The sequence below is a fragment of the Paroedura picta genome, chromosome 4 (assembly GCF_049243985.1).
Source record: "Paroedura picta isolate Pp20150507F chromosome 4, Ppicta_v3.0, whole genome shotgun sequence".
In the NCBI taxonomy this organism is placed as follows: Eukaryota; Metazoa; Chordata; class Lepidosauria; order Squamata; family Gekkonidae; genus Paroedura; species Paroedura picta.
The window spans coordinates 80,749,446-80,766,546 of record NC_135372.1 but is presented as its reverse complement, the minus strand read 5'-3'; the positions used below and the strand labels follow the sequence as shown (position 1 = coordinate 80,766,546).

The following is a 17,101-nucleotide window of genomic DNA, read 5'->3' as shown; positions in this document are numbered from 1 at the left end:
CTGCACTGTCATTGTATGTTTGTCATGTGTTCCTGTACACATGAGCATTTATCAAGCATTTTGCCTGTAAACTACATTCAAATGAAACTAAATAAGCTAAAATGAATTTATATTAGAAAAAGCTATCTTCTTCCATTCATCTTGAAGTGTGCAGGTGAGCATGCGGCATAAGATTGGTGAAGAGAACATTAATTTATTTCATAGCAATGTTAAGTAGAGCAAAGGAGATTCCCATCAATGGAAAAAAAATCTCATTTTCTTAGGGTTATATGTAGTTCCTACATAAAGGTAAAGGTAAAGGTATCCCCTGTGCAAGCACCGAGTCATGTCTGAGCCTTGGGGTGACGCCCTCTAGCGTTTTCTTGGCAGACTCAATACGGGGTGGTTTGCCAGTGCCTTCACCAGTCATTACCGTTTACCCCCCAGCAAGCTGGGTACTCATTTTACCGACCTCGGAAGGATGGAAGGCTGAGTCAACCTTGAGCCGGCTGCTGGGATTGAACTCCCAGCCTCATGGGCAAAGCTTTCAGACAGCTGCCTTACCACTCTGTGCCACAAGAGGCTCTAGTTCCTACATAAAAAACCTCAAAAAAAAAGAGATCAAAAATATAAGTTCTTGCTAAATGTGATTTCTCACACGTACACATACTTTCAATGAGTTTGTTTGTTTGTTTGTTTATTTACCGCCCTCCCCAAAGGCTCAGGGTGGTTTTCATAGGAACAAAGAACAATACATAAAAGTCTATAAACAAGTGAATGCCTTACAATAATAATAGTAATAGTTGTAACCATATAACAATATAACAGTATAAACAGTATAAACAATACAACAGTGCAACAATGCAAACAGGTCCAGAGCATTGATTGAATTCTGAGGGGGGCAGGGGGGGAGCAGGGGCCCTTCAATCGCTGTTGGTTATACCTGGTCTCAACCAAATGCCTGGCGGAAGAGCTCCTTTTTGCAGGCCCTGTGGAATTGTTTAAGCTCCTTCAGGGCCCTGATCTCCTCCGGGAGCTCATTCCACCAGGTGGGGGCCAGAACAGAGAATGCTCTGGCCCTGGTCGAGACCAGGCGGACTTCTTTAGGGCCAGGGATCCTTAGCTGGCTGGTGGCGGGGAGGCGAACCCTCAGGTACACTGGGCCCTGACCATGTATGGTCATACATACATGCTTTGCCATTTGGAACAAGTACCTTTCTAAGTCCATTGAAGTAAATGAGCTTAAATAGGATTTTTTATCTATAACTATCCAATTATTTAGTATTGCACTGGTAATGGTCTGAAGTACACAATTGTTCATTTTTATAGGAAAATATGAGATGAGAAATGAAAACATTAGTTTTGATGAGAAATCAAACGATTACTACTATTCACATGGCACTGATATGTCCTCTTCCCCTTAAAGTAATAAATAGGTCAACCGTGATCTATATTAGAAGTCCATAACCTGAGGGTCCATGAGGAATCATAGGAAAGGAGAGATGATCTAGAACTCCCACTTTATCCAGGCTCTAAACTCAGGAGAAGAGAAAAGGTTTCCTCTCTGCCCAATAACTGACTGTAACTGTCTCTGCTAGAACATATTTATCTTCAAGAGGCCATTAAAATATTTAAATTTCAAAAGTAATATTGGGGAATGCTTCAAGTACACAAAGTGTTTCAAAAGTACACATTTTCATGTGGCCTTTCTATCCAATCAGGATCCACAAATCATATTATTATTATTATTATTATTATTATTATTATTATTATTATTATTATTATTATTATTATTATTTTAGATTTATTTCCCGCCTCTCCTGACAGGCTCGAGGCGGGTCACAACAACTAACCCCATTAAAATTCCCATTAAAATATCAATCTACTAACATGACGGCTAAAAATCCCATCCCTCCCCCAATTATCAAAGAGGTGAAGAGGAAAGGATAGGGGAGTAGCGTACACTCCAACTCCAAGGGGGGGAATGATGTCCCTGATTCGCTGACCCCAGCCTCAACCATAGACCTGGTGGAAGAGCTCCGTTTTACAGGCCCTGCGGAGAGCCGACAAATCCTGCAGGGCCTGCGGAACACCTGGGAGCTCATTCCACCAGGTAGGGGCCAGGACTGAAAAGGCCCTGGCCCTGGTCAAGGCTAGGCGCGCTTCCTTCGGGCCAGGGACAACCAACAGGTTCTCACCCGCAGAGCATAAGGCCCTGCGGGGGGCATAGTGCGGTAGGCGGTCCCTCAGGTATGTGGGTCCCAACCCACATATGGCCTTGAAGGTTAAAACCAAAACCTTGAACCGGATCCGGGCAGCAATTGGCAGCCAATGCAGCTGCCTCAGCACCGGCTGGATGTGGGCCCTCCAAGATGTTCCAGTGAGGACCCTGGCAGCTGCATTTTGCACCAGCTGTAGTTTCTGGGTCAGGGACAAGGGTAGGCCTGCGTAGAGCGAGTTACAGAAATCTATTCTGGAGGTGACTGTCGCATGGATCATTGTGGCCTAAGTGGTCAGGGGACAGGTAGGGCGCTAGTAGCCGGGCCTGGCGAAGATAGAAAAATGCCTGGCCCGCTGCTCTCTTGACCTGAGCCTCCATAGTCAGGGAGGCATCAATGGTCACACCCAAATTCCTAGCTTGGGGCACGATGGTAAGTTGCACCCCTGCTAGGGTGGGTAGACGCGCTGCCTGTTCCCGCTCCCTTCCCCACAGCCACAGGACCTCCGTCTTGGAGGGGTTGAATTTCAGGCGATTCTGCTCGAACCATTCAGACACTGCTTCCAAACAACTGGCAAATGGTTCTGGGGGGGAGTTTGAGTGGCTGTCCATTAGGAGATAGAGCTGGGTGTCATTAGTGTACTGATGGCAACCCAGCCCAAAGCTCCGTACCAGCTGGGCCAGAGGGTGCATAAAGATGTTAAACAATATGGGGGAGAGGACCGCACCCTGAGGGATCCCGCAAGGGAGTCTATAGGGCCGCGAGAACTCTTCCCCCACAGCAACCCTCTTGGACCGGTTCTGGAGGAAGGAGCGTATCCAGCACAAGGCTGTGCCCCGTATCCCCGTATGGGCAAGGCAATGGACCCACAGTTTGTGGTCCACGATGTCAAAGGCCGCCGATAGGTCTAAGAGGACCAACACGGCTGACCCGCCTCTATCCAGCTGGTGACAGAGGTCATCCAGCAGGGCGACCAAAACTGTCTCCACCCCGTGGCCAGGGCGGAAGCCAGACTGATATGGATCGAGTGCTGATCCAAAGTGGCAAACATAATATACAATATGTTTAAATGCTAACATTTAACATTTAAGCAATACAAATATAGTTAAAATTATAAAATTCAGTTAATAACAAACAGAAAACTATGGTTGCAGAATTCTGTACCAATTGTAGCTTCCTAACAGTTTTCAAGAGCAGCCCCATGTAGAGTGCATTGCAGTAATTAATCTAGATGTTATCAGGACAAGCACTACAGTGGTAAGATCTTTTTTGCACCAACCTTGTATGTAGCAGGTTCTCTTATGTCACTTTTTTTATTCCCATGGAGCCTGTCAGTTTACAACGAGATACAGCAATTAAAGCATAGATCTCATGTTACACAAGGCCTTTGATGAGCCATTCCTCTGACAACAAAATCCAAGATGCAACTTATAAACGGTCATATTAAGAGGTGAAGTATTTTTTCATCACACTTATCAGAATTATATCATCCTTCATTTTAGATGGGTGTAACGGGGTTATCAGCCTTGTAGAGTATGTTAGGCCAAGAGCCACATCATGGGGCTTTAAACCTACTTTCTCACACCCTACTTAGACTCATTTCCCCCATTCTACACATCTACCCCCCCCAAAAAAAGAAAAAAGCATTTGTAATAGTTTTGCAGATCACTGGATGATGATCTGGCTGTTTTATGTTGCTTAGCATTGCTATATAACTTAGTTTAAATGTATTGGTATCAGATTGTTTTTTGCTTTGTTTTGGTTGCTGCATTATCTTTCCTTAAATGAAGTATTTGGTATTTTGCCAAGGAAACAAAAAATATACCAAACCCCATCAGTCACTATAAGAGTTCAGTTGTACAACAAAGATTAATGAGTTTATTGTGGCATAAGCTTTCATGGACCAGAGATAAAAGGGGCTGTGGCTTATGAAACTTATGCCAGAATAGTTTTGTTTATCTTCAGGTAACCATGTTTTGGTTAAATAAACAATTACATATGATGATAGAAGTTATAAGTCATGCTTACTAGTGTGAAAATCACTATGCTTTATCAACAGTGTTTAAACAGTTCGATAGATTGATATTGTGCTGCAAAACAACAAGCATTTGCTTAGGCAATTAATGGGTTGTAAATGTTTATCTATTGCACCATCAACATTACATGACTATAGGTAAATCCACTGTTGTCTATGGTGGGAAGCATCTGGTTATTGGATACAGCTTCATACAACACTTGTTCTGTTATATAAGACCAAGTTTACAGTTCTTTTCTAGATAAAAAAGTATGAGTCACACAAAGCTCTTTTTAAACAGTTGTATCCTAGCTACAAGAAAATAAAGAGCTGAACCAGTCACAGGAAATAAAAATTAGGGTCAAGGCTGGCGGTGCGTAGTCAGGTTAAAATATTTTATTAGTTATATTTCCAGAAATTCCCTACGTGTTTCACCAACAGGCTTGATTTTGCACCACTGGCCTTGGCTCAAAAATTTGTATCCTCGCTACAAACATGAACCAAATGTATCAGTTTACATAGCAGATGCAGCTACTAATTTCGGGTCACATCACCTGCATAAGGACAAGAGTTTTCAGATCCAATAATCTTTTTGTGCAAGGGTACCTGAGTACATGGTTTGCTGCTTGAATTCAGGATCATGAAATGAATGGAGGTGTCCCAGTGCATAAAATAGTAAAGAAATTGCCATCATACATTCACCATGAAATATACTGGTACAATTGCTCTTAGAAACCTGACCCCAAACGCTCAAGAATCTACAGACAATTGTGGGAAAGGGCAGTGAGTAGGAGGCATAATAAGCAAAGCATTTTCAATCACAGTTTATTGTCACTGACCTCATAATTCCAAAAATAAGATGTGGATTAGTATACCGTGAGTACTGGTACAGCAAGTACTCATAGTCAAGTTATGACTGAAATAATGGATATTGCTAATAATCTTTTTTTTTTAGTTCCTGTCAATAAAATTTTAAGAATCAAGATTTTGTAGGGTCTACAACTGGTTCAACCCAGTAAGATTCATAAAGCCAGATTCTTTCTTCTTTGACATCAAAGTTATGTACTGTTCTCAAGAGCTACTGAAATTTATAAACAGAGCCTCTCACAAAAAACAAAATTCAAAGGAATATGGTAGCATAAACAGGGTTCTGTTTTTCCAATAAAAATCTGGCAAACTGCTTCTGAAATGAATGGAGGTTGCACAGCAGCCATATTTGTTGGATTGTTCCCATTCTCTTCTAGGCTGCTTACCTCAAGCAAACATATTCATCAGACCAGTCTGAACAGTGCTGAACTCCATCGCGGCAAAAACTCCTGGGAATGCAGGCACAGTAAGCATGGAAGACCACCATGGTGCATCTCCACCACTGAGGCCCACAAGGAGGACAATTGGCCCCTGGCATGGGAAAAAAACGTCACTAATGTACTGGTTCTTTTCCTAAAGTTACAGCCTAGTCTTACATTGGCCAAATAATGACCTTTTGCAAAAGAGAAGTCCTACTTTTCTATTCAACAGAAGGCACATTTTCAATATGCTGTTTTTCTAGTTCCTAAATGACAAGCTTCAGCAGTCAAAATTCCTCCTTTCATACACAATCTCTGAACTGCTTTGCCTGAAGTCACTTTAATTGGCTACTACAACTACTATATAATATAAAATAACATTTGGAGTGTGCTGGTACACAGATTATAAAAATTATAAGGCAATTTAGTTTCTATGGGGGAAAGAAATTAGGCACTGAACATGAAACAATATTTCACCAGATTCTCATGAAGACACTGCAACAAGGGTTACTGTATTCTGCTGAAGTTATTCTGTCAGCCTTTCAACAGCCCCCTCTCAAATTCTGGCTCCAGAGGTCTCTTCCTAACAACTAGATTTTACTGGACAGGTCTCTGTTGCCATACAGAATAAGAAAAACAGAATCCCAGTTGTTATACCAACACGTGCTGTTACAGGTAACAGGAGTAAATGCCAGGTAGTAGTTTCTTTTGCATGCCTTCAGCAGCAAGAAGTGATACAGTGTGTGTAGAGCTTGCTGCAGACCTCGAAAGAGACAGGGCCTTCCCCATTCATTAAACATGAAAAGCCAGAATATAAATGAAAGGATTCTCTGAAAATTAAGAAAGTAGGCATGAAAGAAATATCACCCTACCAAACTATCTGCCCAGCACATCTCATGTATCACATAAATACAGTTTGCTTGCCTTATAAAGAAGGAACTTACAGGTCCCTGTTTCATCAGAGCAATCTCCGCAGTCATTCATCATATCACATCTTTTGTCAGCATAGATCCAAAATTGGTGGTTGCCACAATAAAATATGAGGTATTCAGGAAGGCTGTTGGGCAAATCACCTACAAGAAGAGAAACCTAGGCCATTCCAGCACAGTGTATAATAAGCAGTAGGACCAAATATTGGTAATTTTAAATATACTAGTTAGCTATAGTGGTGTAGTGTAGTTAAGAACCGCCGCTTCTAATCTGGCAAGCCAAGTTTGATTCCCTGCTCCTCCTCCACATGCAGTCATCTGGGTGATGTTGGGCTCGCCACAGCACTGAGAAAGCTGTTCTGATCCAGCAGTGATATCAGTGCTCTCTCAACCTCACCCACCTCACAGGGTGTCTGTTGTGGGGAGAGGAAAGGGAAGGTGCCTGTAAGACTCCTAGTAGAGAAAAGTGGCATATAAAAGCCAACTCTTCTTCTTCATACATTATATTGGATTTCTTATAATAAAACAGCTTAAATGTATTTAAACGTTTGAAACGCAAGTTTAGAAATACTTCGGCTATGTGAGAGGATTATCCCTATCTTTTTGTATGTGGAAAATGAGAGGCAGCTAGTGATGATATAACACTACTTTGTGTTGTTAACTTAATTTCCACAGTGACTGTCTTCTGCTTTCAAAGGGCTTTACCATTTTTTGTTTTGATGTATGGGACCTGAAAAGGTAGACAGGTGCTTAAGTATTTAGGTTCTGTAAAAGCAGGAGCTGAAGTGGTTCACATTCTAGAAAAAAGGGCCTATGGGCATGTTGATCTCCTAATAGAGAATACTGCTTCATCTTATAACTCACTGATGTTGGAATTATCAGCTGATGAGAAATTAATTTTCTTCCTTGCTGTCTTAACTACTCACACACAAGAGCTGCAGCAATTAACTGCTTACACTCAACGAAAGCAAAACTTTGCTGTTAAACTCAAGTTTTCTATTTTCCTTGGTGTCTTTGCTATGGAGTGACACCTTAGAAAATGTCTGAGAAATGGGAAGCAAATGGGCATGTGATATGGACCAGCTGTGAGAAGACAGAGCAAAATATGATTCTTACTACATAGTGACTCTTGCTCATCTTCCCCATTTGCACAGTTTCTTCTTTGGTCACAGACCTGGCTGGCAGGGATACAGACCTCTCTGTCATCACATAAAAAGCCCGTCTGATTGTTGGTAGTAACACACAAGCGATTAACTGAAGAGAGATTTTGAAAAATGTTGATACAGATAGACATTTTCATCAGATCTCATCAATCCACCCACCATTAGCCTCTGCAACAAATCTTAAAGGGGGAATGTAACATTGCAATATAAGCACTAATGGAGCACGAGGTTTAATGGAGTTCATTTCATCATTCATTACCTGACCAAAGGAGACAAACCTCTATATATTACATTTTAATCCCACCCCTCCTCTAGGGCGCTCAAGGTGGCACACCTTGTTCTTCTTTCCCATGTGTTATCCTCACGGTCTCCTTGTGAGATAGGCTAGGCTGCAAGGCCATGCCTAAGATCAGGAAGGGCTTTGTAAGTGACAGCCAGTACCTTAAACTGGGCCCGATAACTGATGGACAGTCCGTGGAGTGACTGCAGAAGGGGAGTAATACAAGTGTTCTGTCTAGATGCCAATAATAGCCAAGCTGCAGCATGCTGTACCAATGGGAGTTTCCAAACTGATTTTATGGGAAACCAACATACAGTACATTAAGATAGTCTGCTGTTTATGTTATTGTCCACTCTTGTTACTGTGACATAGATCCCGTATCAAAATAAAAGGCCATTTTTCAGACTAACCTGAGTTGGCAGAAAGTGTTTTTTGCAGCTGCATTAACTAGTTTCTCCAGTAATCGTTGGATCCAGTATAACCCCAAGGCTCTTAAGTGGGTCAGCTTTGATGATCAAAAGTGAGGAGCACAATGTCCTTCAAGATCTCTACCTTTCCAACCAGCATCACCTTTGTCCTTTCAGGGTTTAGGTTCAATTTGTTCACTCTTACCCAGTCTTTTTCAACTTTTTGGCCATAAAGGAGCCCCTGAAATAAGTTTTCAGGCTTCAAGGACCTCCAGAAGTTATAACAGCTGGCCATACCTCCCTGCCACATACCTGGAAGTGACATAAGCGCCCCCATCCTTTGCCCTCCTTTAATTCCCTCCCCCTGCTTTTACTACTACTATGGTGGCTCTGCCTCAGATAGATCAGAAACAAGGACAGGAGTTAAGAAGACAGCCTGGACACCCCCATACTACACCATACTCCCCCCCACTGATTTTTACACCCATGGCCTATTCACTGAGCTCTCCAAGCAGAGATGGCTAGTTCCCTAGCTTGTGGCCAAGTCGATTAAGGCAGGAGGGGAAAAGTCACGGACCCCCTCTGGAGCTCCCACAGACCCCTGGTTGGGAATCCCTTGTCTATGCAAACTGTCCATATGAAGATAAGACCTGCATTCCTTACAATCCATTCTTCATTTTATTTAATTTGAGACAGTGGGATTGTATAGTGGATTGTAATGTGATGTAATTAATAGTAGTATGTAATTAATTCAGAATATAACTCTCCAGTTTTAGGACAGGAGACCAAACTCAACACACTTTGTCACTTGTGGTGATGCTTCCATGCTTGGGTAGAGATGGATGGGGGAAGCAACAGGTCTCTTTTAATTACTTCTTTTCACAACTGGGAAAGCATCTGCCATTAATCACTTAACTTTTTTATTCCCCTTTTGTTTTTGTGAATAGGAGTTGAACCCAAAGATCTGATTAACTCAGTTTATTACTCTAGCAAGGCATTTGATTGGTGCTAAACATCTTCATTTTGCTGCATGTTTGTTGGATATTTTCATGATGCTGTTTACTCTCGCCTTATATATGTACTCTGATGATTTCTACCTCATTGTCTAAAAGAAGTGTGCATGCACATGAAAGCTTACACCTGGAATAAAACTTTGTTGGTCTTAAAGGTGCCATTGGACTCAAATTTTGTTCTCCCTGGATAAAGTAAATCAGTGATCACACTGAGATTTCCTGCTGGTGACTTGCCCATTCTCTTAACCTGCTACGCTGACACAATTTGCTATAGAGAAACAGTGCTGAATCAGATAAATCCTGTGGCTATATCCATGGCAGTGCTCTACTTGGAGAACTCTGAACCAGCCCTTGTGCCACTATGGAATGTGCAATGGAAATATGGTTAATGCAGTCATAGACAAAGATCACTAAGTTACAGTGATCCCTGTTTTCCAGGGAGCAGAATACTCTCTGAAATGGAATGGTAATAGAATGATGTTGTAGGTGCAATAAAACATCAGAACCCACACTTTATGAAATGTTCATTGCCAGACTTTTTGAACAAGGCCTCTCTCCCCGCCCCTCATTTGTCCTCCCCAATCCAAAACTATACACCCATCATTTGGCATGTTGAATGTATTGCTGTAATTGTTCCTTGGAAATGGCTTGATGATAATATTTTTTAAGCTAACACTGACTGACCTGGTGTAAATGGAGGGACTCCAACAGTAACAGTCAATACAATGATAACAGCTACGATGCCAACTATAAGCAGAGCAACAGCAGAGATGCAGATGCATTGTCGGGTACAAGGGATGCACATGGAACCCTCCTTGCAGCAGCCTGGTAGATCACAAGTAAAGTATCTGTCACAAAGAGAAGACTTTAGACCAACTTAAAAGATTTTTCATGAAACAATTAACAATCAAGATGTTGCTTTCTTCTAACTCCTCCTACTCTTCCTTCAACGAAAATTACATGGGCTTTTAATTCCATCATAATGTCATCTCACATAACTATGAATTATCACATGTACCTAGCAAACATTTTAAAGTCCACTTTAACCTGATCCAGAAATCCCTATTTTCTGCCATATATTCTACCCCCTGCTGATCTTTTAAAGCCTGTAGTCACCCTTGGAATGCTGACATTGGATGGAGGGTGCAACCTCTAACTGGCTACCATAAGGGGCAGAACCAACCACAAAATTGTATGGAGTGAAATAGTTCTTAACACTAATATTTATCCTTTAGTATTTCAGGCAGAAACTATTTTAACAGAATACCTTGTAAAGAGAACATATTGTTTAAAATATTGTCTTGCGTACACATAGCTCATTTAGAGTCACAGTAAAGATCCTTGTGCTATGGTGACAACTGCTGCTGAAGCAACTTCTTAAAAATCATGGCACCTACAGACATCATGTTGGGGAACTCTTCGCTAAATCATCCTGAAAGGTAAGTCTGGCAGCTAGCCCATTTCTTCATATTTGCATTCGTTGAGAGGCTTTCTGTTACTTCAAGTCTGATGGGCAACAGATCTTTTGCAAAGCTCGCTGTGCCTATCAAGAATAGGCACCTGTATGGCCCCTTACAACTCTATGATTCTGATTCATTAAGGATTTTACTATGATCTAGCAGGTGATCACTAGCTTTCTTTCATAAAAAATACATTTAAAACACATAATCAGCATATGAAGCTGCTTTATGCCAAGTCTGAACATTGGTTCATACTCTATTGTAATGAGAAGGGGCCCTTTTAAATTGGAGACAACAGGAAATGAACTGGATATATTTTGCATGTAACATATGTTCTACACCAATTCTCCATGTTAACTTCTATTTATCAGAGAATAAAGGACAACATGCTAGATTCGAAGACTGAAAGAGTTTATTCATCATATTTTGTATCTTACACTTGCACTAAAAAGCTTACTGTGGCACTCACAGGGTTGATGTCTAGCTTGTTGTCTTCTTCAAATACACCATTAGACTTATTCTCTGAACAGCAATATGGAGGTGGGAGACTGCCAGATACCTGGATTATGATCTGAGACACCTAATATTATGGGGACATGATTTCCTAGACCTTTTTATTTTGAAAGTTATTCCCTTTGGAAGTCAAACTCTACAAACATTTCCCTACCACCACCTTTCAAACTTCTAGTAGAAATCCATCACTATCAGTCACACAGTCAAGTGGAATCAGCAATGGAACCAGCTGCCTAAGGGCTCCCCTGCACTGACAGTCTTCAAGCAGCAGCTGGACAGATACTTATCAAGGGTGCTTTAGGCTGTCTTGTCCTGCTTTCTGCATGCATCATTAGTCCATTCTGTGAAGTTGCCATTGAGGGAGGATGAGGCCTTATGCCAGGGGTAGTCAAACTGCAGCCCTCCAGATGTCCATGGACTACAATTCCCAGGAGCCATTGCCAGCAAATGCTGGCAGGGGCTCCTGGGAATTGTAGTCCATGGGCATCTGGAGGGCTGCAGTTTGACTACCCCTGCCTTATGCAGTAGCTTGTAACCCTTCCCCAATTCCTCTTTCTTCTCTCTCACAAGTGCTCATATTTGCCTTTAGAATCTCAAAAGCGATCACTGCAATCCTTTTATGCGGTACTTAAGAATTAGCTCTATTGCAAAACACCATGGCCTTGTTTCTAAAACTTTTATCCTATGAAATGTGGAAACTGAAGACAAATGATGCAGACAGACATGAGCAAACTGATCTGAAACACTGAAATAAACACTCCCACCATGTACCTCACTGTTGCCATAAAGACAGCCTCTGCTCCACCATTTCAATGGCGGTGGGAAACCTCTGACAAGTGCTGCAACTAAGGATAAGGATTAAATTATGTTTCATGATGATGCTTCTAGACACAGATCTCTTGCCTAGAGAATGCTGCTTCTCAGTGAATGAGAGACATTCTGTTTATAACATTATTTTCTATAATGAGCCCATTGTCAGACTAAACTATAATTTTTTTGGTAATTTATAACATTAGCTTCTTAATTTTTCCATTATTTTCTACTTTGTGTCCATGCTTTGTGTCCATTAGTTATATATCACAGAACTATTTCATAGGAGGAGAAGTCATGATTACCTCTTGTAGCCGCAAATAGGGGTTTTCTCGAACCCAATGAAGCTGCATCAATATTCTGTATTTAACAAAAATAAAATTCATATCTTATGGTAAGGAAAAAAAACTATAAGACAACACAGAGATCATATATGCTGCTCCTTTGCTTCAAGTTTACACTTAAGTTACATTTGTCACATCCCTATCTGATTGCAGATGGGATATCACCACACAGAGGGATTGTAAATATTTTATTTTACATTTTTTTTCATATTGGTGAAACATACAGATAAATAGCCTTCCATTTGAGATCAGTGTTTCTCCTGCAAATTGTAGGAACCAACTGAAGGCAGCATAAAAAAAAAAACCCATGGCTGATCATACTAAAACAATAATCACAAATCACTTCTCAAAGGTGATACATGATATTATTACCTGGGGATGGGTTCTATTCATTTTCCTCCTGCTTGGTACAAAGCAAAAAGGAGATCTGCTTTGACAACTCTTCAATCAGTGTTCAATCTCTGTTGTGCTAGATATAGCAAGAGCTGCCTTACTTTATTAGGTTAAATTGCTAAATGCATTCCTGAGGTAGGGTTACCTGGTTACTAAGTAGAAACAGACAAGAGTCATTATAATCCCAGCCATAACTGTAATAAAGGAAGTCCATGTGAACACATTAAACCACATCAACTGTCCCTATAGCCAAGGAAACAACTGAAGAAGGAGTAAGTAATCACATCCTGACTCTTGGTGGATATATTAGTTAAAACAGGTATCCCTGCCTTGTGACTGAGACAGATATACTACTGATGGAAGTGAGCCAGATATAATACTGTTGAAGACTTTGGTCCATTCCACACAAGTTTAATGAGTGTGGCAAATTGTAATCACTACTAATATGCAGTTATGCACGACATCGTACACAATCTGCCACACTCCTGAAACAGTCCCACTAAAAGCACTTCGTTGTAGCGCTTCCAGGGAAATCCCAAAATGTGGATTCACCCTCTGGAAAGCGCTACACTATTGCAAACAATCTGCAACAGTTTCGAAAAAGTTCTGTGCATTACCATTGTTGCGGTTTCAGCAAAGTCTCTCCCCCTGGCTCTCTCCTCTGAACTTCCGGCGAAGTGATCGCTTTTTTTTTCTTGGAGCGAGCGGAGAGCAACGAACCGGTGAGCCTTCATTCACCCAGTGAGGCTTCTCCGGCTGCAGTCCCTCCACAGAGCTGCTTTAAAGCTCCCCCAAGTCACCAAGCACAACACAGCCCCGTTTGCAAGTTCCCTTTATTTTCGGCCAAAAATAGCACCCGTGCACGGAGGGGGGAATTTTTTTTCACTCGGGGGAGCATGGCAACGATGAATCGGCAGCTCACATGCCAGCTGCCAGCTAGATGGGTCTCTACGTTAGGAGGAAGCAAGGAATCAAGGCATATTCGTTGCAACGTGAGTTTTACTTAAAAAAAACTGTTCTTAAAGGCAAAGGGGCTTTTCCGGAGCATGCTAACAACCACCCATTGGCTGCTCGATTGACGGCCAGGGGCGGGACAAAGCACGGAAAAAATCGCTTCCTTTCTAGCAATTTTTGCCGAGACTGGAAACCTGTGGGAAACGATTGAAACGCAACTGGATTCCACTACAAAGGCTGGTATGCGTTACGCCAAATTCCACTATTTAGAATTCCATTTTTTCTTTCAATTTGCCATATTGAACCTTGTGCGGAATAGGCCTTTGTTTCAGAGTCATAGGAAAGTGGTTGGACATTTCATGTTCTTATGTTTAATTTTCCGGTATAAAAGCTACTCCCTTGAGTTTGTTTTCACTAACCTGGATTAGAAACCATTGTGCTTTAAAAGGGATCAGCACAATGGCTGAAAATCAATTTCTGTCTTCTATCTTTTAACAGTGCTTTGATGTTAAAATAACAGCCTAAAGGCTTAGTGGGCAGAGAATGGGCATGGCCTGTCAGAGGCAGCCCAATCGGGAGGCACAAAGTCACAGACAGGCCACGCCCATTCAGATTGCCCACAGTCCTGGCAGGCCAGACTTTCCACCTCGGCCAGGGGCTCTCTGCCGGCATTGCCCTGGGGGTGGGGGGCCTCCATTTCCGTTGGGCCAGGAAGCCCTCACACTGCCTTACAGAGGGTGGAGGAAGGGGTGTATTTTCCTTCCCACCCCAACGGGAAGCTGGTGAGGAGAGAGGGGGGCTTTCCCTTCCCCCTTGGGCTGGGAAGCCTCCCTCCTCCCCCCCTCGGACCTTGGGGAGGAAGGAGCCCTCTCTCCTTCCCCCTGGCTTCCCCTGGCAATTTAAAATGGGACCACGGCTGGGAGCTGTTGAGCCATTTTCGAGTCTTGGGGATTTCTTTCTTTCCTTCTGCCTTTTTTCTTTCTCTGTCTTCTTGTCATTATTTCTGTCTGGCCCCCCCTCACTACCCCGCTAGCACCCACTGCATTCCTGACTGCAGTTGGCTTTTTTACCTGTTCATATATATTGATTACAGGGTGAACAACACACACAAGACTTTTAGCAACAAATGCTACAAAAGTTAAAAGGCCATGAAGAATCATCGGAATTAGCAATTGGGAAATTTGCTGATAGTACAACAGGGAAAACGAGTTTCCTCCACATTTAACTCAGCACTGGAGCACAGTTGCCCTATAGCACTGGTTGCTGAGCAAGTTGCTACTCTGTAACCCCCCTCCCATGACTGAACAATCAAACCTACCCAGGGATTTGTCAATGTTATTGTTCTGCTAAAATACTGTTCTGGTTATCATGTTATGATTGTTATCTGTTATATTGATATGTTTTATGTAACTATACTATGACATTTTATGTAAACCGCCTGTATGGAGCTGTATGGAAGGGTGGTATAAAAATCTTAATAAAATATTCTTCTCGCCTATCATGTTATGTGAGGAGGGAAGATTAGGCTTGAGCATGCTTCCTCAATCTGCATTAATCTCCTGCTGATGCCAGGACACTTTTGTGATCTGGTCCCCTTCACTGCTAAATGTTCAAGCCAAAGTAGGAGATGAGCACTCCTTGCCCCCTCTCAACTCTTTCCTTTCCTATAGACACTTCACTTTAGAGCTCTTAAAAACTTATAACTATCTGGGTTTGTGGGAAGGTAGCCAAAACATAACTGGGATAACAGGCAAGTTTGGCCTTGGAGTACAAAATGAAGCAAGGCACAGGCTGATAGAATTTTGTCAAGAGAATACTAAGCATTTATCATCCACTAGTAATTTCTCTTCCTCCAAAATACTATGGGTCAGGCCTCACACAACCCCAACGCTGAGGTGCCCTCAATATTCTGTGGCTTCTAGACACACTGAATGTTCTCATTAGATCCCGGGGGAGGGATTTTACAAATTGATAGAGGTACTTATGATATATCTAGGAAGGCTCCAGAGAATGCAATCTCCTATTGTGTTTGTGGGTGGCCTCACTTCACTGTCCTACAAATAGGCAGGGCATAACCTGCTAAGACTAATGGTGAGCAGCACTATTACTCTGGATGCTAGATACTCTTGTCTCACATTGCTAGGGTGCTCATTACATAGGAATGCAACTTTGCTAACCAGATGTCACACTAGAGCCAAAATAACAAGCCTCATTAAAAACAAAAAACCTTCCATGGTTTGGTTCCACCCATCATACAGACCCAACATAGCGGCTGATTAAAGTTTAGGGACTAAAGAACAGTTTGAGATTGGATTGTGATTCAATACCAGAACAAAGAGTTACCTTGTAAAATATCCCATCAATTCTAGACACTTCCTGATTTCTTATGACTGCACAGAGCAGCACCCTGTTCCATTTTACTGTATAAATTTCTAATACAACAGTATGGACACTGGCCTTACCATACACATGGAAGATTTTTTTCTCCTGATTGATCAGAATTCCAGCAAAGAACAGCTTTCAGGGCTGTTCCTAAGATCACTGACAATGGAATCTGATGATCTAAGTAAGACTTGCTATGTAAGTCATGGCAGCTTCTTCAAATAGCTTCTTGTTATAAAACTGAGCAGCTAGTTCTTTGAGGTATGGATTTATTGAACATTAAATAGATTCTTATTCAAGTTTTCTATAAAGAGCTACAAGTTTGGAAACAAGCACCACAATATCTTGATGATCTCCTCTATTTTAACAAACAGACATAGAATCATAGAGTTGGAAGGGACCTCCAGGGTCATCTAGTCCAAGCCCCTGCAGAATGCAGGAAATTCACAACTACAATGTAACATAACTTCATGCTGTTGATAAGACATTTTATTTTCAGTCCATTTCACCTTCTGTGCACTTATAATTAGGAACTATTAACAATAAAGTAGATATACCACACAAAATTAAGAGTCAGAAATTAAATTAATCCCAATATAATGTATCATTTAAAGTAAATATGACTGAAGTAATCACTGCATAGTATATTTTACTCCTGCATGTTAAAAAAGAAAGTTACCATGTAACAGTGAGACGCAACTGACTGCAGAAGATGCTTTAGAGCAACTATTTCACAGGTTGAATCAGAGTGCTGGCTGTTCTTTGCTATATGAAATAGGAATCTTAAGACTTCAGAAAACACAACGTAGAGAATGAATAAGAGATTGGCAATAATTTGTTTATGGGTTGCCTTTAAACATTAGGCTCCCGTTACGGATCTTGTTGGGCATTAATTTAAACAGAAAAGTCCACTATCAACATTAAATTATTAAAAAACCCACATTTTTATACTTTA

The 17,101-nt window shown here is 41.6% G+C and overlaps 1 protein-coding gene across 3 annotated transcripts; it reads right to left on the bottom strand.

Annotated features, from left to right (window-relative positions):
* Positions 1-57: 57 nt before the first annotated feature.
* On the bottom strand, positions 58-16,419 carry LDLRAD1 (low density lipoprotein receptor class A domain containing 1). Of its 3 annotated transcripts, none has more exons than XM_077333680.1 (6): positions 12,790-16,419; positions 12,379-12,433; positions 9,975-10,138; positions 7,544-7,681; positions 6,443-6,571; positions 58-5,610 (listed from the first exon to the last, which is right to left on the bottom strand). In XM_077333680.1, the coding sequence occupies exons 3-6, from the start codon at positions 10,093-10,095 to the stop codon at positions 5,462-5,464; spliced, it is 537 nt and encodes a 178-aa protein (XP_077189795.1). In that variant the 5' UTR covers positions 10,096-10,138; positions 12,379-12,433; positions 12,790-16,419; the 3' UTR covers positions 58-5,461. The 3 variants fall into 3 exon arrangements, with proteins under 3 accessions (XP_077189795.1, XP_077189793.1, XP_077189794.1); XM_077333678.1 differs by having other exon boundaries at positions 9,975-10,115; XM_077333679.1 differs by having other exon boundaries at positions 12,379-16,419.
* Between the last annotated feature and the right edge of the window lie 682 nt (positions 16,420-17,101).